The 20,663-nt window shown below is 35.7% G+C and overlaps 4 protein-coding genes across 4 annotated transcripts; 2 read left to right on the forward strand and 2 right to left on the reverse strand.

Moving 5' to 3' along the window:
• Positions 1-716: 716 nt before the first annotated feature.
• Positions 717-3,016, reverse strand: LOC117919122 (putative glutamine amidotransferase GAT1_2.1). The gene is made up of 4 exons (XM_034836211.1): positions 2,753-3,016; positions 1,791-2,521; positions 1,469-1,675; positions 717-1,257 (listed from the first exon to the last, which is right to left on the reverse strand). The coding sequence occupies exons 1-4, from the start codon at positions 2,838-2,840 to the stop codon at positions 1,006-1,008; spliced, it is 1,278 nt and encodes a 425-aa protein (XP_034692102.1). The 5' UTR covers positions 2,841-3,016; the 3' UTR covers positions 717-1,005.
• Positions 3,017-7,372: 4,356 nt separating this feature from the next.
• On the forward strand, positions 7,373-9,012 carry LOC117919129. Its single transcript, XM_034836223.1, has 3 exons — positions 7,373-7,531; positions 7,650-7,855; positions 8,207-9,012. The coding sequence occupies exons 1-3, from the start codon at positions 7,439-7,441 to the stop codon at positions 8,487-8,489; spliced, it is 582 nt and encodes a 193-aa protein (XP_034692114.1). The 5' UTR covers positions 7,373-7,438; the 3' UTR covers positions 8,490-9,012.
• Positions 9,013-10,768: 1,756 nt separating this feature from the next.
• LOC117919137 (non-specific lipid-transfer protein 2-like) lies at positions 10,769-11,522 on the reverse strand. Its single transcript, XM_034836234.1, has one exon. It carries the CDS (start codon positions 11,472-11,474, stop codon positions 11,196-11,198), a length of 279 nt encoding a protein of 92 aa, XP_034692125.1. The 5' UTR covers positions 11,475-11,522; the 3' UTR covers positions 10,769-11,195.
• Positions 11,523-13,953: 2,431 nt separating this feature from the next.
• Positions 13,954-15,415, forward strand: LOC117922235 (reticulon-like protein B9). Its single transcript, XM_034840292.1, has 5 exons — positions 13,954-14,143; positions 14,368-14,548; positions 14,681-14,810; positions 14,917-14,986; positions 15,076-15,415. The coding sequence occupies exons 1-5, from the start codon at positions 14,044-14,046 to the stop codon at positions 15,243-15,245; spliced, it is 651 nt and encodes a 216-aa protein (XP_034696183.1). The 5' UTR covers positions 13,954-14,043; the 3' UTR covers positions 15,246-15,415.
• The last annotated feature ends 5,248 nt before the right edge of the window (positions 15,416-20,663 follow it).

Below are 20,663 nucleotides of genomic sequence, written 5' to 3' on the forward strand. Positions count from 1 at the left end.
TCAAGAGTGACGTATCTCTTGAGGATTGTAAAAGATACTTTTAGTCAAAAGTTCAAAAGGGTTTATTAGAACTATAATCTAATTAAATTGTTTGAAAGCTTAATTTGGAAGTCTTGAATTAATGGAACCTCCAACTTGGGATTGAAACTAAAAAAAAGTAGACATAGGTCGGGTTGCGAATCATTATAAAAATAGTGTTTGCATTCTTTTTTTCCAACTATTTTATTTTATATGCAATTATCATATAATTTAAATTTACAAAAAAAAAAAAAAAAAAAAAAACCATCACCCTATTCACTCTCTCCCTTCCCCTCTCCTCCCCCCTTAGGATGATTACCTAAGTTGAATTAGTCAATTTTCTAATAGTTTTATTCGTCATTTCCTATGTATAAGCTTTAGTGACATTAAATTAAATTTATCTAAGAAATACCCAAAACTTATTAACTTCATGGTCCAATATACAACACTTCTTCGTCCCTCTCTTTTATCATAATTTTTAAAAATATTTTCCTTATCTATCATTAAAAAGTATATATAAAAAATAGTAGAAGAGTGAAGGTCCACGGGAAAATTGAAACTCATTTAAGATCTTAAAACTATACTTAAGTTACCATCATAGATCAAGGTATCTTTTCTTCTTCATGTCCTAATGTTATTTTAAAGTTTGACACATGAAAAATTTCCCAACACTACATTCTTGGAGTAAGTAGGAGAAGTTAATCAAAAAATAAAATAATATTAATGAGACAATTTTAAAAGATAATGCATTTTCCCTTATGCATCAGATACGATTGGCTTCCATTCCATTGTATGGAAAAGACTAAAAGAGCTAGAGATTATGTTTTGAATTTGATTTTCATGGCTGATGGGGAAAATGACTACAGTCGACAACCAAAACACCAAAAAATGCAGGAGGCCTATTCAAGATCTGTGTGGGGCTTCAGAGAAAAAAATGTAGATCATATCGAGGTCCACACTGTTCCTTCCTTCATAAAGGGGGAAAACTCAGCCACCAATTTCATTCGTCAAGTAGTGAAGTTTTCTCTCTAAAACCTCTGAACAAATTCGCCCCATCATGTGGTAGAAGGACACAATTTCGGATAACTGTTCAATGGACATCTTCCCCATCATTGTCCTTGCAAGTTTTTCCTTTTCCTCATTCATCTTCAACCTTTCCATGTACACTGAAGCATTTCTCACTGTTGCACCCATCTGCTTCAACCTCTTCTCCTGCTGCAAACTCAATGCTGTCTTTGCCTGCAATTGTTTAGAAAAAGATAACATAACAAATATTAAATGTAGGTCCTACCAAATATTAAATGTAACCCTACTTCAGGTTTGAGATTGATCCACAAATATGGCATATATATATATATATATCAAATGGTTAAGCCCTTAATCAATAGTCACTACTAAATTTAACTTCCTAATTAAAACTAGGTAGTTAAATGTTATCTTCATGCCATACCTCCAGAAACTTTGCTCCAACTTCGAGTTCAGATTCCTCTTCCCCAAGCATTCCTCTGCGGGTGCTGTACATGTCTCTTGCAATTGAGAAACTTCGACCAATCACCTTTCTCTTCTTCTCCACATCTTCATCAAGCTTTAGAGTCTTGGCCACAAATGCTGAACCATTGAGCTTCTTTTGGTAAGCTTTCACTGCCTTGACAAATTCCTATAAATAACCAGGAATTAGTTAAATTCCTCATTTTTCTTTCCCACCACTATGCTATTCCTATAAAGTAATGACATTATAAACTGTGCCTGCAAATTCAAGATTGCTGGCTTACCTGATATGCAGAGGGGCATCCTGGATAATCAAAATCATCAGAATTCGGTTGTCGCATCCGCTCAGGATGAAACTGCAGACCCATGATAAAGTTACCCTCTTCGGGATTATAAACGTGGGGATCATAGAACCCTTCAACCAAGCCATCAGGAGAGAAGGCCATTGGGACGAATCTCTGAGCTAATCTTTTAACGCCCTGATGATGATAACTATTTACCCATATATCCATTTTGTTAGCCTCTAAAGAATCTTTAAACCAGTGATGCAAAGGGGTGTTCTCCACCACCTTCACTATGTGCCGATGCCCATCATAATTTTCGTAGTTCATATGAACCACTCTCTGCCCTTCTGGGCACTTCTTTGAGAGTTCTCTCTCTACGTCCTGATAAAGGCTACCTCCACATGCAACGTTAAGGATCTGCGATCCCCTGCAGATGCCTAAGAAGGGTATGCTCCTTTCCAGGCAAAGCTTAGCAAGGAGTAACTCAATTGAATCTTTCTCTCGATCAATGGCTGTGTCACTGGCGTGCAAGCGCCTGATCTCTTCAATTTCTTCTGGGGAAAAGCCAGAAAGCTCTGCGTCGTAAAGGGATGGATCAATGTCTTCACCTTCGCATAGGAGAACGCCATGGATTGGCTCGAAGCTTTCTAGCAGCATGTGGACTCCACTAACTCTTGGGACGATCACAGGTACTGCTCCATAGTTTACTATAAGATCAAGATGATATTCTCCTGCATGTTCATGAATCATGACAAGGAAAACATGCAAAAGATTAATTTTTTTACCAAGTTCAAATTCTTCGTTCATAATCAGTTTGACCAGTTATAATTCACTGAATCCAGGACTTGGGTTTTGCCGGACATACCAAAATTAAAGAGAGAAATTCTTACAAAAACGTACAAGAAAATAGCAAAGAAAGCAGATGATTTTGACATTTCTAGTAGGATGAGAAAAAGACGAACCCACAAAATCTACAAACTTGTTCTTGCTAACAGTCCGTCGAGAGACGATAAGAACCCTGGGAAAAATCGTTGAAATGTCTGACGCCATGCACTTGATGAAGAGAATGGAAGCTTTTATAGAAAGAAAGGAGAAGAAAAGGCGAGGGATCCAGAGATAGAAAGTGAGAGTTCAACGTGTATCCTTCATGAATGCAATATATATATATAGGACTAAAACATCCCTCAAGATTTCACTGATTTCCATTTTATCATGACTTGATTCTCTTTATTTCCTAGCCTCTGACTCTTAGAAACATCTAGGATCCTCATCACTGACCCCGTCCCACCACATCCATGATCCACCCAGTTCATGTGTAAGCTCGCTATTTGAGTCCAATTAATATTAGAATGTCCATGTGGATCACATTTATTAGGTTGGATGTGGATATGTTTAGAGTACATGCATGTATGAGGAGATAAGAGCTTGAAAGAAACCCAGCTAGGGACGTGGAAACATCTAAGCGCCGCGTAATCATGTTTGTTGTTTTCTATATTATCCATCTGGAGGTCCAACCTTCATTCATTGCTGACGTGGATACACACCCAGACCCAGACATACCGTCCCGTAATGTTCCAGATCAGGTGCCAAGCCACGTTGTATGCACAATATTTTCCGTTAGGTACTATAATTGGACCTACTCATTAATTTAATATTTTCTTTAGTTTGTTGAGGATTGAGTAATATCGACAACCACCCGCAATATGAATGGATTGAATTGGACCCAATTGCTGCTGTGCTATGACTGTAGCATTCAACTTCAATTTGAATGAGTGGGATTAGGCTTGATTGGCTAAAATTGTTTGTTTTTCATCGTTAGTCTTTTTATAATATTCCATCAATGAATTCTATGAAGCTAAATTTAAACCCATTCGAATTGGGGTTATTTCCTTGATTATGATTGTGAAAAGTGTTGCCCCATGTGGAATAGTTTGAACAAAATTTGTTAATATTTTCTCTTAGCGCAAGTGCCCGGCCATTTGCATGTATTTACATATATAATAACATATATGTGTAATAATTTAACGTATAGAGTCACTTGGATTAAGTCAAATGATAAACCCATTTCATAGGATTTCTGATAAGAGTGTGATAATTTTTAAAAAATAATTCGTAAATTATAGTAATGGAAACAATATTCCTTATAAACTAGGGAATTGAAAATGAAAGTAAAAATCATCTTTTGAAAAGATAATTTATTTCCTTTTTAAAAAAATTATGGGTAAAAATCAAGAGGCGATATCTTTTTATTATTTAAAAAAAATCAAAAAATCTAAAATGGTTTCTTGAAGAGATGATTTCTTAAAAATAAATAAATAAATAAGGAAAGAAATCAGAGACAATTTCTCAATAAATTATCCTTTCACAAGAAATCCATCATCCAAATATAACAAATTATCCAAAATAATAGTGGTAAATTAAACTACTAATAACAAAATATCTCTTCCAAAACATTCATCTAATCTAAATCACTCCTTGCCAGAATTAGGCGTACCCAAAAACATTTTAATCACTCTTACCAGAATTAGGTATGCTTGAAAATATTTTAATAAAATGAGTGAATTTAAAGCCCAATAAAGGATATAAAGATATAGTGTACACGTGTTTCCAGAAATGAAATAGGTAATCCTTATAGCATGTTTTCAAATGCAACAAAACCACTAATATTACATGTGTCATTTTCAAAATAATTTCAGTATAACATTATTTTGCAAACATAAATATTAAATAAACAAGCTTTTTATGGAAAATGTCCATCAAATTGGGACTTACATAGATGTCCATTGTAATGGGACTTACAAAAATGGCTAGCCTCTCATGTGCTCCTTACATGATGGTGGACCAAACCAGAACCAATCTAATAGTATACTACCATAGGTCAATTAACTACCCTACTAGGTTTACAAAACTATCGTTACGTCCACCAAAAGTAAGAAAAATCAAAACATTTATTAACTAAGCTACTAGGTTTACAAACTATCGTTACCTCCTTACATGAATAGCAACGGGACGGGTCGCCCCCTTTTCAACCCCACCCCTTTTATTAAAAAAAATTCTCATCCCCGCCCTGTTTAGCTTTTTTTTAAAAAAAAAAACTATTTTTAAATTTTTTAATTACAGTAAAATAAATATATTTTATAAATATTAAAATCATTATATTTTTTATAACTTATTTTATTAAAAAATTTTATTATTATCTATATATTAAAAATAGTAAAATAAAATTTAAATTAAATTTAATTTTAAAATTAATTTTATATGTAAACGGGGCGGGATGGGGCAATACCCGAACCCGCCTCGGGTTTAAAAAAAAATCTCGTACCCATCCCAAACCCGTTTATTAAATTTAAACCCCGTCCCATTAGAGTCGGGGTGGGACGGGTACCCGAAAAACCCACCCCGTTACCATCCCCACTTTGGGAGGTCAATTGAGTCATTTAATATGATATAAATACGATTCACCAAGCCACTTGGGCTAACACTTATCAGACTACAAGCAAGCCCACTCTTGAGGTGGGCTTAGGACCACTCCATATGAGGCCCCAGTGGTAGTTGAAGCTCAACCCAGAAAGGATTTGGGCCTACATTTTTTCAGCCTGGGCCCAATACGGAGCCGAAGAAAGAAAAGGTGAGCTGGAGGCTCTTGGAACACCTTTGGCCATGGTGGTGCCAGTGCATGAACTTGTGAAGGCGATCATAAAGAGTTGGTCATTTAATTGGTGGCCTTGATAAAAGATTTGTCTGGTTATTCCAAGCAGCAGCGGCATTGGCTCCGCCGCGGCCAACATGAGGGCCTCCGTCATTTTCAGCAGCATTCTTATATTGGTGTACATCACACCTTCATCATCAGCCACAAGCCTCATGAACCTTTGCTTCCCCAAGGTAACACTGACCATAAGAAATGATCTCAACAGGACAATGCCACATCGATGCTCGTTTAAAGGCCACAGAGAAGCACTGCGATCACTTGAGGCTTGGTGAAAAGCTGTAAACTGGACGTTTAGGAAAATTTTGTTCCCATCAAAGCGGTGCTTCATCTACATTGATACAGAAATGCAAGGGTTCTTTCTATGCCTAAGCAACTGGAGCATCGGAGATCGTGGGCCAAGTCTGTTCCGAGCAGACCGTGGAAGATGGGAGAAACGACATATTCGTAGAGATAGGTTGGCAAGGGGCAAAATAGGAGATACAGTAATAAAATGCAAATAGAAGTGAATCATAGCGTTACATAAAACAAGTCAAAAATCAATAATAGTCAAAGTAAGATTTAATTTTGATAATACTGGTTTTTATTTTCCAAAAAAATCTAAATATATTAATGAAAAAAAATATAATTAATCTTTTTCTTATTTTTATATTTGAACATTCCAAATATAGTTTAAGCGAAAATCCTTTCCTTTTGGTAGAAACTAATTTCTTTCCAAAGCAAAACCACAAATTTCTACTGACTCTTAGGATATTACTATTGAAGCCCAGGAATAAGAACAGTTAATACGCTTTGAATCTTTATTATCTAATTGAAAAAAGAGGGAAAAGAGATCTCTTCTAACAAAATATAACATGTCCCACAAGCTTAATTACCGATAGTTGTGATTAAGAAGGGATAATTATGTTTTGAATCTAATTTGGCTCAAAAATTAATCTTTAGTCTATATAAGTTTATTATTTGAGCCCAAGATCTGAAAGAAGTGTCAAAATTAAGAAAAATGATATGAATTTTTTATCTTTTCAAAAATGACAATTGCTCACTATGAAAAGAAAAGAGTAGAAAAGCATTAATTTACATTTTATTCTTTTTATAAACCTCAATAAAATTTAGTATAATTTAATGATTTGAAAAAAATACACCTTTTTCCAAAAAAAATAAAAATAAATTATTATTATTATTATTTAAAAATCAAACATCTTGGAAATATATTTTTTAAAATTATGCATATAAAAATAACTAAAAATATGTCAAATTTTTTTATTTTAGAATATATTTTAAAAAATTAGTTTTCTAAAAATAATAAATTTTCATAATAATTATTAAAAAAAATTATCAAACATTATAATAGAAAATAATTTTAAATAATATATTAGTCTTTTCATATTTTATGTCATTTTTGTCAATTATATAACTTATATGGATGAAAAACTTAGTTTTTGATCCAGTTTTTTCCAAAACACAATTTTCCTTGTTAAGAAAAAATTATTTAATACCTTTCCACAGGATATTAGCTAATTGCCAAATCAATATTGAAACTATCAATACAATATACATATATATCTTCTTTTCCTAAAATAATAATAAAGTTGAAATTGGAAGTAGGGCCCAATTGGGACCCTATGAAAGGGCGCTGTCCCACAAACGGGATAGGTAGGAGTCGTAGGACTGATCTGCAAAACCGGAGGGCTGAGACAAGCCAACCCCAATCCAGCTATTTGTTCAGATTAAATGTGAATCGGGTGAGTTGTTGGGCCCCACTCCCCAATACCTGCTCTCAATCCCTCTCATTGGCATTTGTCTCTCGCACGTACACAAGACACCTTCACAAGCATCCAAAAAAAAGGCCGGCTCAAAGTAGCAGACTAAAAGCAAGGGGCTGCCCATTTTTATTAAAGCAAGGCAAGCACATCCTCTAAGACAGAGCGAGAGAGGGGCGATAATGGCGGTCTCGGTCTCTCTTATGGCCATCATCATTTCTCTACACCTCATCGCCTTCGTCCTCGCCGTTGGCTCTGAACGACGTCGTAGCACTGTAACCCCCTTACTCTTCTCTCTCCTTTTTTTTTTTTTTTTTTTCAAATCTTTGTTTCTTGTCAGTACGGTGTGTACCCCTAAGTCCTATCTAACTCTCTGGTTCTCCTTCTCGGCAGGCCAAGGTGGTGCCTGATGAGTACGACGAGCGTACATACTGCGTATACAGTACAGATGCGTCGACCGTGTACGGATTGACGGCGTTTGGGCTTCTGCTGATCAGTCAAACGGTTCTCAATGGCGTCACCAAGTGCCTCTGCTTCGGACGAGGTCTTATTGGAGGCGGCTCCACCACCTATGCCGTCTTCTTCTTCATCTTTTCCTGGTAAATTCATGCTCCCATTTTCTGATAATTTTTAGATGATTTCCTCACCATCCATCATGGGTTGGATTCCATAGTCAATATCTCAGTTACATCTACGGTCTAGATCATTTCATCTGGTCCCACCATTTACTTCCACCGACAACACACCGCCAGCGGTGTAAATAAAAAGGAAAACCTGTGATTGGGCTTGGACTGCAGACTGCTGAGGTCCAGCCCTCTTCGAAAGAACCCACCTCAATTATCACCAAAATCCATGGCTTTTTCGATCGAAAATGAGCATCATTTTCACAATCACTCTCGTGAGTGGCCCCAATTGTTTGAATTTGATGAAATTATAAAATAAAAAAACAGGGTGAGCTTTTTGGGAGCAGAGGCGTGCCTGTTGGCGGGGTCGGCCAAAAACGCATACCACACCAAATATCGAGGAGTGTTCGGCGGGCAGGACTTATCTTGTGCCACTCTCCGCAAAGGGGTCTTCGCCGCTGGGGCCGCTCTCTCGCTTTTATCATTGCTGGGCTCCATACTTTACTACTGGGCCCACTCCAGGGCTGATACTGGAGGCTGGGAAAAGCATAGGAGCGAAGGCCTTGGCATGACACAGCAGCAACAAAACAACGAATTTGGGAAGCTGTAATTTTGTTTTAAGATTAGGATAACACCACAGTTTTGGTGACATCAAATACCATATGGTCCTTGTTAAGCTATGCTGCTGGATGGATACCTTTATGTTGAGAAGCTGTAATTTTGTTTTATGATAAAGGGGAATCCCGCAGTTTCAGTGACATCAAATATGATATGGGTCTTGTTAAGCTATGCAGCTAGATGAATACCTTTATATCACATTATATGTTGAAATATATGGAAAATACTATGTAGTAGTATTGTGTGATTTGTGAGTTGCAATCAAACCTTGCTGGGTTTTTCTTTTTGTCCTTTAGGTATGGTGTTGGGCTGTGGTTTTGAGGTCCGTCTTATTATGGCTGGGCGGACGACCCCGTCCGAGGGTGATTTGGCACCTTTGTCTTTGCTTGGTCACTGGTCAGGGCCATTCATGTGGATCGTTAGTCTGTTTTCTATTTAAGAAAAGTAGTGTTACATGGTTGGTGGCAGTAGTGGATGGTATAAAATTTTGTTCTGTAATGCATTATTGATTTTTATTTTGTCTTGTCTACCAAGGGATGATGAGATCCGGAACCTTTAATGTACTAATATTTGTACCAAACCCGTGACAGATTCATGTGTTTGACGATTTCTTTTGTCCTCTCAGCCAAGACCCAATGCTTTTTAATGGTTTTGTGCTAGATTATTAGTCAGCGTTGCACCTGGGCCTTGTTAGAGCTTCTCGAGTGAAACCAAGCTGCTTTTCAAGTGAATCCAAACCTCATGTTGTACAGAGTGATTTTAGAAATTGTTTTTAATATTTAAAAAATAAAAATTTTTCAACATAAAAAATGATAGAAACACTTCCTAAAATAAAACACACTCAGGATAAAAAAAATTTAAGTAAATGAAATAGGCATAGAAAGCTAGTGTGGCAGATGACATGCACACCCCAAAGGGTTCACTACTTATGGTGAAAGGTTTCGTGTATAAGAGAATACAGCCAGTGACGGAGCCAGCACTTTACTTGGGGGCAATGTAGGCTTTAGCCCTATGGTACTGTCTTAACATTACTTAGCGGGTAGAAGCTGTCCTGAGTTTAAATCCCCTTGTTGTAAGAACAACACTAGGCATTGTTTATAGGAATCAAAGAGCAAAAAACCCAGAGACATACCAGTGACCATGGAGGAAAAGCTACTACAGCTCGAGAAGAAATTGAGGGAACAACAAGAAGAGCCTAAGAGATAGATAAAGACACTCTTGTCGGCTTCAGACGCCTTACGGCAGGAGAAAACAACTATGACAAAGACCTCATTGTATCCGTTGGTCCCTATTCCGTCTATGGACCCTCAACCTTCCTTCCAAGCGACGACACCTGTTGAGAAACATACAAGGATCACAAAGAATGTACTCCTCTTTCATACATGATATATTCTCCAACATCTTTGAGATCAATCAAATTTATCAATTTAATCAATCCAAGTTAATTAGTAATTATAATTTAAGAAAACTAAATATAAGACTTATAATTTGGACAAGAATAGTAGACTATCTATTTATCTCGTAAATCAAGAACACGTTTACAGGGTGGATGACCCGTCCCGGGGTAATGTCTTGCTTAACCTTTTGCCTATTGACCAGTGGACTTTATACCGTGCAGACCCGTTTTGATTAAGGTGGGTTTAAGCCTAAAGAACACCAAGTTTAGCCCACCCTCTGTGGCCCAGTGGGCAGGCTTGTTCTGCAATCCAAGCTCCATTAATTGTGGCCCAAAATCTAACGGGCCTCTATTAAGCAAACTCTTATGGCCCTTCCCAAACTTGGGCTGCATGTGCCAATTTTTCTTCTGCCATTTTATCTGATTGTACATTGGGCTAGATCTTAATAAATCATTGATTTCATACTTTTTTTGGTTGATCATCTTAATAATCTCGCAATGAAGAAACGTGAACAAAATAACGTTCAACTGTGAATTACCGAAATAGTGGAATATCGGCTCAATTCGTATGAGATGGAAGGTATAGGCTTCAAGCTGTAAAAGAATAAACCTTTCATGGGTTTGTTGGGCTTCTCCTGTGCAGCAACTTCGACATCAGGATTCAGGCCACCCTACGCCACTCTTAAGCCATAGGCCCCTATCACTATTATATTGCTTGATGGACTTGGAATCTATTTGGTTGTGATTCTAAGAACAGTCATTAATCCTTTTATACTTGAAAATTTAATTTAAAAAATTACATTCAAGTACTAAAAAGATTATAAACATTTCCTAAAATCATTACTAAACAAGCTCTTAATCAACATAGTCAAATGTTGAATATCTTAATTCACTCCATGACGTCCACGTAAAGGCCCACATCACCATTAACAAACCTTTATACGAAAAGGAAATGTCTTCCATCCCCTTATGGGTGGCTACATATGCACAAAAACTTCTGGGCAAAAGTCATGTCCAGGACGCCAATTCAGAAAGCAAGTGGCTACCATAATACTCCAACCTTCATTACAAATAGTATACTCAGACAACTAGCACAATATTTAAAGCAAACAAAGAAAAGGCTAACTCCACACTAATCATACACTCCAACAGTACTTTTTCATAATACCACTCACTCAACTATTATAACTTAGACCGTACCACACCATATGCAGAGGAGTCATAAGCTGATCCTCCCAATAGTTAATACCGGACGAGGCGCACCACCCAAGCATTGATCGACGATATTACAGACATGAGGATCTAGCAATTAGGGAATGGAGATCCACAAGTGCTGGCAACTTTCCTGGCATTGGGAGAGTTGATAAATTTCTGAAGGTTTGGGTTCTTCACGTACTGGCAGAGGCAAGATCTCTGCTCCTTTAGCTTACTACAACATGTGGCAGTTGGCGGGCTTGAGGAGATGATTGCATTCGCACATGTGCTCAGCTCCATTGGGCTGCAAGTGACCGCCGTTGACACTTGGGCTTCCCCAAATAGCAGGAGGAGAGCAAAACACACTGCAATATATGACATTTTCATCTTCAACCAAAAAGAGTGGAGTATGTGTATTAATATGTTATGGGTGCATTTGGGTGGAGGACTTCTCACAATTTATAGGAGGAGAAACAGAAGAAAGGGAGGCAGAAAAGTACAAGGGTGTGCTGCATGCTTATGTAATTATTTTGGTTATGAGATCGTTTTACCATGTGAGTAGTAAAAGGGTTGGGTGATTTTCAATTCAAAGACTTTGAGACCACTAAAGTTGGTGCGCCTTATCATCATCATCATCCATCTTTGTGCTTGCGTGGGGCTCGGAGTACTTGGCGCTCGACTTTCTTCTTTTGCATCCTCTTTTGTTATTTACCATATTATTCTAAGCCTTAGGCCAGGGTACCAAGGTTTGCGTCCACTCCATTCCGGGTATTTAGTATCTACCCTTTACCTTATTTTCTCCACCTTCTCTAACTAATGCTTTAGGGCTGTTTTTCTCAAGGGTTTGCTAATTTTCTTCTCTAAAAGACTATGTATTCATGTACTTAATACTCATTCAAAAAATTAGTAAATTTAATTAACATTATTCTCTTATTTTTCTTCAATATAAATCCACACCTACAATCATCAAGCTGCAAGCCACGTCTGCATTGATATTGAAATTAGAGTGGATGGCTCCTTCCACCTGCTGTCACTTTTGAGAAAATGAATAGACGTGCCAGGTAACAGTTTGAGTGAATCATTAGGGAACCATATTATTATTTGGTAGTCATGACTCATGAATAATTATAAGGAAATGTGCAGCTCTCTTTCGGTGATGTGATGTACTGCTGTGCCGTCATTGCCATGCCGATGTTTTTTCCTTTTTTCTTTCTCTGTAAATTTAATTCAGAAAACCAGTTCATCAATTTTTTTCCCGGAGGCAAAGAAGTCAAAAAGCTAATAAAGCTTAAGACTAAAGATCCGGCTAAGCTAGTACACTTCTTCAAGTTATTTCAAAATAATAGCTTCATCTTCCATACCATCTTCAAGGCTACACTTCTTGCATTAAACTCTCTCTATTGCTCTCACTGTATGTTTTGGAGTAAGCCAAGTTGCATTGAGATTGCCACTAAAGCAGATCACTATGAAAGTAAAATGAATCATTCAATGTTACTCGTATAGAACCAAATAGTTAAGAATTGAATATGATATCTCACAACACTTTAAATTTGGTCAAAGTTCGGTGGAAGATTGGCACTAATATCGTATCAAAATTTTAACTGTAGCAATCAAAGATAAAGTTGAGAAGAAATCAAAGTGGATCATGCAAAGGCTTATTCTCCCTAGTTGGTTCATTGGCTTTGATAATTTAGCAAAGTGGGTCCACTTGGGAGTTGATGGCATTCGTCTTTGGATCTGCAGGATTGTTTTTCTTTGAAGAGTGAGCCTTTTATTATTTGCAATAGTGCTTGTAATGATAAAGCATATTCCTCCCCCACCCCCAAAAAAGAAAAAATCAAAATAAAATCCTTTAGCCAGTTGTCCTTTTAGTTGATCACCGGTCATAGATCTTGGATGAAAGCCACCCCACTTTCCTTGTATGTAAATAATGCAATCTAATCAGCTAGATTTAGATCAAAATAAATTAGTAAAATAAATAAAGGTGAATTGCATGCCATTATTGCCTTAATAATGGCCCTTAAAGCCACCAATGCTGGTTGAGTAGTGGATGATGTGCTCATTTATACCTGCACCAAAGCCCATCTTTGGAGAGATTTCAATTACCATTTTGGGCCAGTAGTTGCAGGTTTAGCTTGGGTTTGGGTGCTATATTTTGATGCAATGCATGAAGACTAAGCTGGGCCCAGACTAGTACATTGTAAACATTGGACATTGGTTGCCTTTGTTTTAACTTAGAAAATGTGTCAAACTTGCATTTGGGTTTCCTTAAAATATGTTTTCCTACAATGGAGAAAAAAAGAAAACATATTTCAAACTGTTCTCCAAAAATCACATAAAGCCAAATGTGATGGAGTGCAACTACAAAATATTCTTGCCTTTACTTGTTCAACAAAACAATATCCCTTACAATAAAAAAATAGAAAATAAAAAGACACAGTTTAAAATAAAATAGAGTCATCCAAAGCTCTCTTAGTACTGTTCTAATGAAAGTTGTTCTAGGTACCCAAAAACACAAACAAAATGCAGCATATTTTTTACAGATTCTCATCAACCCAGGGCGTTTTAGAATCAGACGAAAGTAGTTTTTTTGTATATTATATGTATTCGATCCGTTGTCATGTGTCTGGGACAGAAGGTATTCCACAAAAAAAGAACAAAACATGACATGGGACAATACTTTCTCCGAGGGAATGGGGCATATTCGATCGTGATCACCTTCATTTTCTGTTGATTAAATTTTTGAAGAAGTTAAAACAATTTGAAGATTACTGATCGGATGACAAATAAGCCGATGAATAGGATGGAATTGGGCATGTGAAGCAATCTTCCAAGGCATGCCAAAGCCATTCCTTTCTTCTTAGTCCTAGTTCCTTTGCCAGGAAGCTTAGAACCACTCTTAATTTATATAACCTACAGTCCAGAGAGCTGCAAAACAACAACTTCAGGAATAGCCATGCCGATCTATTCATCTGATTCCGACGAACAACCTGAGACTCCAATTCGATTGTTTGATCATCAAAAGTCCATTCATGCTCTCCTAGGAGGAGGACAAGGTAACGTTCATTTTTCTTCCCATGCCTGCTGATACTGCTTAATTATCTATCTCAAAACTTGGGACAAGTTTGGTGGTGCTACACATAGAGCATTATTTTCATTTCTGTTCCAAGAAACACACCAAAGCCTAAAATTGTGCTTCCAAGAGAAGAAATGTGCATTGGAATATGGAACTCTAGAGAAAATTTTCGTTAATGAGATATTTTGGGTGATATATATGCAGTTGCTGACATATTGTTATGGAGGAACAAGTACGTATCAGCTGCAATCCTAATCGGGTTTACGATCATCTGGTTTCTTTTCGAAGTTTTGGAGTACCATTTTGTTACTCTTCTGTGTTACAGCATGCTCTTCCTGATGCTTGCCATTTTCATTTGGTCTAATGGGGCAGGATACATAAATTGGTAATGTCTCCCTACAATGGCATACAATTAATGAATCACTAGCGATTATGAAGACCCTTTTCAGATTTTACTAATTTCATGAAACATTTCTCATTGCTTAATTAGTACTAACCTATTCTAGCTTCTCCTCAGGAATCCTCCCGATGTCGACAAGTTTACATTATCTGAGCACACGGTTCGATCATTTCACTCAAAAATCAATACGGTGTTGTCAACCTTCTATCGTGTTTCACGAGGGGAAGATTTAGCACTCCTCGGCGTGGTATATAAATCTACATAATTTCCACAACAGATAAAGTAATCCACCATTTTGATTTTCACGGGAAGACTAACTCAGTTGCATTGTTGTTTGGGTTCATGTGTTTCAGGCAATTGTCACCCTCTTGACATTGTCAGTTATTGGAGATTGTTTCAGCTCTTTGAACGTCTTGTACATTGGTAAGACTAGATGGGGGAGTTTCCATTTTCCGTGATTTTCCTTCTTTGAGTCTAACCAAGCGTGTTTTTGTGCGTGGAATCATATGAAGGCTTTCTCTGCCTGGAAACTCTACCAGCATTGTATGAGCGATATGAGGAGCAGGTGGATGAAATCGCTGATAAGGGAAACCGAAACGTGAAGAAATTGTACAGGAAATTCGACTCCCACGTTCTTAACAAGATTCCAAGAGGGCCCGTGAAGGAAAAGAAATTCAGATGAATTTGTAATCGAAGATGATTTCTGGGTGTGGTGAATATTTGTCCGGGAAAATCTTATGCTTGTGTGCATGATTTGTGATCGATGTGGGATGTGAGATTCTCATGGAGATGTAATCTAATAAGATTTGAATTTGAATAACAAATACAAACATGATATATTAAAAAACCCAATGAATTGATGTATGGAATAAATTAGTAGGTAGTGAAATGTCCGAAATTGAGATTGCAAAGAATCCTAAAGCTGGTAGCAACAAGTCATCAAACCGCACTACCGCAGTGGATAAAAAGTCAAAAACAAAATAAAAACAGTGAAATCTAATTACGTACGTACTATTAATATGTCAATTGTCACCTGAATAAAAAGATAAGACAACTGATTTTATATTTGAGTTATCAAATGTAATTTTATTATTCATCAAGTTTTTTATAAAACTTAATACTTATCTTTTATTATTTAAGTTAAATTATTTTAAAACGGGTAAATTAAAATTTATTTTTTATTTTTTATTTTAAGTATTAAATTTATTTGATTAAATTAATTTATAATTTATTCTAATCAATAAATTCACATATTTACCCTTATTAATTTTAACTAATAGCACTAATCTTAAACAATAAATTTATTTATTAAATATTCCTATTGTAAATATATGAGATAATTATGAAAATATTTATTTAAAAAACGAACTATTAATAAAGTTGTAAAATACAATTTTATTATACATGGTTAAATGAAGTTAAAAAAAATTGAGATTAAGAATTAATTAATTATTTTGATTTAATACTTAAAAGTTGTTTTTTACTTTGAATTGTGATACTAAGTTATTTTATGAAATATATCTAATCTATTTAATGACTTAAATTAAGTCATTAAGTCATAGAGTCATATTAAGTTTTGATTCAACATACACCTCCAAATTTTAAATCCAATCATCCCCAAATTTTTACATCTAATTAGGTTGTATCAAAAATCTTTTTCTATAAAAATTATTAGCATTTTTTGAAAGGAATAGTGGGAAGATCAATTACTCTCAATTAAAATAATGTGAATATTATTCTGAGTGGAAAAATTAAAATAATTAAATAAATTTGAAGCAATGTATAAAATAAAAAGTTATAGCCTATAAAATTCTTTAATTCCTTCATATTTTCCTCCAAAATTTTGTGTAAACCAAATATAACTCAATTTTTTTTTGGGTAAACATGTCCAAATACTTACTAACATCATGAATGAGTGCTCATTTTCGGTGTCTGGTGCAACCTGTTTTGGTATGTATATGTCTTGATGGTACCATAGTGAGGAAATTATCCAACTAGAAATTCAAATTCAAACTCAAAACAATTTATTTCTGGTAATTTCTAATCATTCACCTAATTGATTCCCACCATGGAATCAAACGAGACAGAGGGAAACATAAAACGGATCAATTTGTTATGTTACTTTTAAGAAATTTGTTTTTAGCTATGCTAATATTGTGAGAAAAAACAATTGAGAATTTTATACCATGATTTCAAAGGCTCAGTGATTCATGACCAAAATAGGAACCCTAATTTTTTATTTTTTATTTGTACTTTAAATAGAAATTAATCAATAATTAAATATATCATCGTTTTATTTGAAAATTAAATTTTATTTAAATAAATACTCTTATTTTTCTACTCTAACTGAATTGAAGTAAACACATTTATAATAACAATTTTCCCATTTTTTATTTTACAATGAATTTTATTAAATATAAATATCAGATTACAAGAGGATAATAGAAGAAAAAAAAATTAAGGGATTGTGAAAAGAAATTATTTAAGGGTATACTAGGCAATTTTTTGATTTTTTTTTTACCTGTTCTCAAAGCTGACGTCAAAATAGATCTATTTTTGTTGTGTAGTACCCTTTTCCGTATGTTGTAGGTCTTTGTGGTGCTAAAGTCCAAATGCTAACCTAACGGAAACCCAATCTAAGCTCAAAAAGACATGCATTGGCCTTCACCGTAAGGCTAATCAAGGAATAATCTACGACTTATAATATTAAGGGAGTTCAATCTAATTCAATTGCTCGTATTCTGTGTAATATTAAGGTATTAGTTCATATTTATAGACATACATCCAAGTATTTATCATCATCGATCGAAACATGAATCCTTGTTTTTGTCAAACAGTATCCATTTTTTGCAATATTATTCAAATGGATATCCAAATCCAAACTCCAAAGAATTGATTTTTGTAATCACATTAAATGATACTTCTATCCAATCAAAGAACCAACACTAATACTAACTTTTTATAGAAGGGTATAGTACAATCTAACTCATCCATGCAAGTATTTTGATATATAACAAAAAGATAATAAAGGATCCGTTTGCAAATGGTTTTTTTAGAACAATCTTTTATTTCTCAGAAAAAAATACAAAAAACACTTTTGATAGTCAAAAATTATTTTCTTTAGTTGTTTTATTTACTTTTTAAGAGTTATTTTAAGAAATAATTATACAAACGTATAAAATAATTAAAAAAAAAACACCAAATATAAAAATTATTTTTAAAAATAATTAAAATTATTTTAAATTTTTAAACAAACTTTTATCCTATAAAATTAGAAAATAATTTTAAAAAACAATTATCAAGTACAAGGTGTATGTTTCAATACATTTTTTATTTTCTATTTTTAAAAATTGATAATAATTCTTATAAGATATAAATACTCTTTAGAAATTTATATTGAAACAAATTAAAGTATTAAAAGTACCTTTAATAAGGTCAAATTTTACATAACACTTTTACGTAATCAAAGAATCAAGAAAAATAGTTTTTTCTTGGTACGTTTGGCAGGTTGTGGTGGTACTATATACAGGACGAACATTATCCAAGTAGAATCCAAATCCGAACTCAAAAATGTTGATTAATTTCTTAATTAATTATATCCAATTTCCAGTCAATCAATGCATTGGCCCTCGCCATCGATCAGATGAAATAATTAAAGAATCAACTCTATCTTCCATGCTAAGGATTCTCCCTTTCAAGACAACTCACCAGAACGTTCAGGAGCAACATCAACTCAGAGAAGTGTAAAATAGTAGATATACATGAACTGGCCGGGGTGAATATTTTAATACAACATTTAAAATCTTTCTATTTACAGACACACATCCAACAACTGCCAGCATTTGACAGTCCTTGTTTTTTGTTTTATATCAGCCTCGTTTGGTATGATTGCAGGTCATGGGACGTGCAGACCTCTGTCCTATGTTTCATAAGGCGGTGATGGAGAACAAATATCCTTAAAGGAAAATGTAATTTATATTCCAAAGCAGCCGATCCTTTCTCGAGGGATCGAGTCAGAGATCTGATAAGAAGATAAGCATGGCGTTGTGATAAAGAAGAGTTGGGTTTGTATTTGGTGTTCCGAGAATTCTAGGGCTGATGACAATTAAAATGACCCAAATGATCTAATGAAAAACTTGCAATCATTCCATCAAAGTAATAATTTCATCATCTGATTATATTCATGCATGCAGGGTTGTGTTTGTTCTAAGTTTTCATTGTAATAACATAGCACCAACATCAATGGATGGGCCATCAATTTGATTCATACGAAAGATGATGATATAGCAAAATATATAGTTATTGAAGTTAAAGAGAAGTAGCAGAAACTTTTATATTACAAAGCACCCTTGGGGGCAGGTCCCTGATCCTACTTGTTTGCATTTATTAATAATCACAATTCACAACACAACAAAACCCTCAGACTGACCGACATAAGTGAAACTTAGAACTTAGATCGAGTTGAGAACCAGCATTCGTCAAACTAGGGATCCTCTCTCACTGCTAGAGCCTAATTTGGGGGATGAGTCTGGTCGAACCTGTCCAAGTTGTAGCTGTAGTCCACTGGATTTCCGCCGTAGAAAGTTGATGCTTCCCCAAGTTGCTCTGAGATATTGATGGATAAGGAAAATTCCTGACAATAATCAACAAGAAATTAATGAGAAGATTAGCTCAGTAAAGGATAAGCACCAGCCCTTGTTATCATGCGAGTCTTAATGAATTAGAGCATGTTTGGTAGTGGTTATAGGAAAGGATTTTGATATTTTTAATAATTAAAAATTTTTATCATTCAATTGTTGAAAGTGTTAAAAACACTTTCTATAATCACTCCAGAACCTACTTTTACTCTATGGAAAGAAGTAGAGAGAATACGTGTAGAAGAGTTGGGGAAAAAAAAAACTACAAACAAAAAACCAAAAACAAAAGAAAAACGAAAAACAAAACAAAAAATGGATTGAAGCTGGTTTAGCGAACCTGAGCGGTCCTGCGCATTTGCTGAAGAGTGAGCATTTGCTGGACATTGGGCATTGTTGGTCCATTTTGATCAATGGCCTCGCCTTGGTTTGCAAGATTGACTTGGGGCAGAATAGGAACCATCGGGGGCGCAGGGTGGTTTGGAGGATTGACTTGGGCGAAGACTTGTGCAGGAACCCCTGGTGGCACCGGATGGTGGTTCGAAGGATTGACGTGGGCCAAGACTTCTGCAGGAACCACTGGTGGCACAGGGTGGTTCGAAGCATTAACGTGGGGCCAGACTTCTGCAGGAATCACTGGTGGCACAGGGTGGTGGTTCGAAGGATTGACGTGGGCCCAGACTTCTGCAGGAACCACTGGTGGCCCAGGGGATCCATCTGCAGTTGGGAACATTGGTTGTGGAGGATAATAATAAGGAAAGACCCCATTTCCTGACATTTGAGGCCAACCTCCAACTGCAGGCGACATGGGCGGATAGATACAAGCAGAGGGCAGTGTTCCATGCCCATGGGCGTAGCCCATTTCTGATGGAGGCCTCATGGAAATATACTGAGTTGGCTGCATATTTTGCATTTCACCCATTTGCATGTATGGAGATAAGAACGCCACTCCGTGCTCCTTCATCATCTGATGCACATAGAAACAAAAATTCAGATTTCTATACTCTGCGCTGCACGTGGGTGTGCATGCTCAGCAAGAGAGCTCTACTTGGAGATGAAGCTGCAGGCCTTTGATATGCTTGATGGTTTCATCCAGCATTGAACTTTCGGTCAACTAAAAAATCAGAAGAATCACTTTAGTTGGATCATGAATGAACCAAAGAAAATTTGCATGGGCTTGAGGTAAACATGTTCTCGATAAATTCTAAATTTCTAATTAATGTTGTCCATCAACCGACAGTTGATTATGTGGGGTATTTCCAAGGATTAAACCCATATTTGATTACTTCAGCATGAGAAACCTGATGGCACAAGTACGGTTAATACTTGCTCCACCAAACACAGCCGGAACTCTCTTGCTCCAAAGTCCAAACATGTGGAAAAACTTAATTCAATCTTTAAAATAGAAAAGAATGGTAGGAAGCATATAATAATAATTTAAGCCAATAGGTAACCCTTTTCAAAAA

This window comes from Vitis riparia, chromosome 1 (genome assembly GCF_004353265.1).
Source record: "Vitis riparia cultivar Riparia Gloire de Montpellier isolate 1030 chromosome 1, EGFV_Vit.rip_1.0, whole genome shotgun sequence".
Taxonomy (NCBI): Eukaryota; Viridiplantae; Streptophyta; class Magnoliopsida; order Vitales; family Vitaceae; genus Vitis; species Vitis riparia.

Coding starts and splice junctions, on each gene's coding strand:
- LOC117919129 (XM_034836223.1), top strand. CDS start 7,439: ATGGCGGTCTCGGTCTCTCTTATGGCCATCATCATTTCTCTACACCTC. Junction 7,532..7,649: donor CTGAACGACGTCGTAGCACT/GTAACCCCCTTA, acceptor CCTTCTCGGCAG/GCCAAGGTGGTGCCTGATGA. Junction 7,856..8,206: donor TTCTTCTTCATCTTTTCCTG/GTAAATTCATGC, acceptor ATAAAAAAACAG/GGTGAGCTTTTTGGGAGCAG.
- LOC117919137 (XM_034836234.1), bottom strand. CDS start 11,474: ATGAAAATGTCATATATTGCAGTGTGTTTTGCTCTCCTCCTGCTATTT.
- LOC117922235 (XM_034840292.1), top strand. CDS start 14,044: ATGCCGATCTATTCATCTGATTCCGACGAACAACCTGAGACTCCAATT. Junction 14,549..14,680: donor GGGGCAGGATACATAAATTG/GTAATGTCTCCC, acceptor GCTTCTCCTCAG/GAATCCTCCCGATGTCGACA. Junction 14,987..15,075: donor TTTGAACGTCTTGTACATTG/GTAAGACTAGAT, acceptor AATCATATGAAG/GCTTTCTCTGCCTGGAAACT.
- LOC117919122 (XM_034836211.1), bottom strand. CDS start 2,840: ATGGCGTCAGACATTTCAACGATTTTTCCCAGGGTTCTTATCGTCTCT. Junction 2,522..2,752: donor CAAGTTTGTAGATTTTGTGG/GTTCGTCTTTTT, acceptor ATGAACATGCAG/GAGAATATCATCTTGATCTT. Junction 1,258..1,468: donor TTGGAGCAAAGTTTCTGGAG/GTATGGCATGAA, acceptor AAACAATTGCAG/GCAAAGACAGCATTGAGTTT.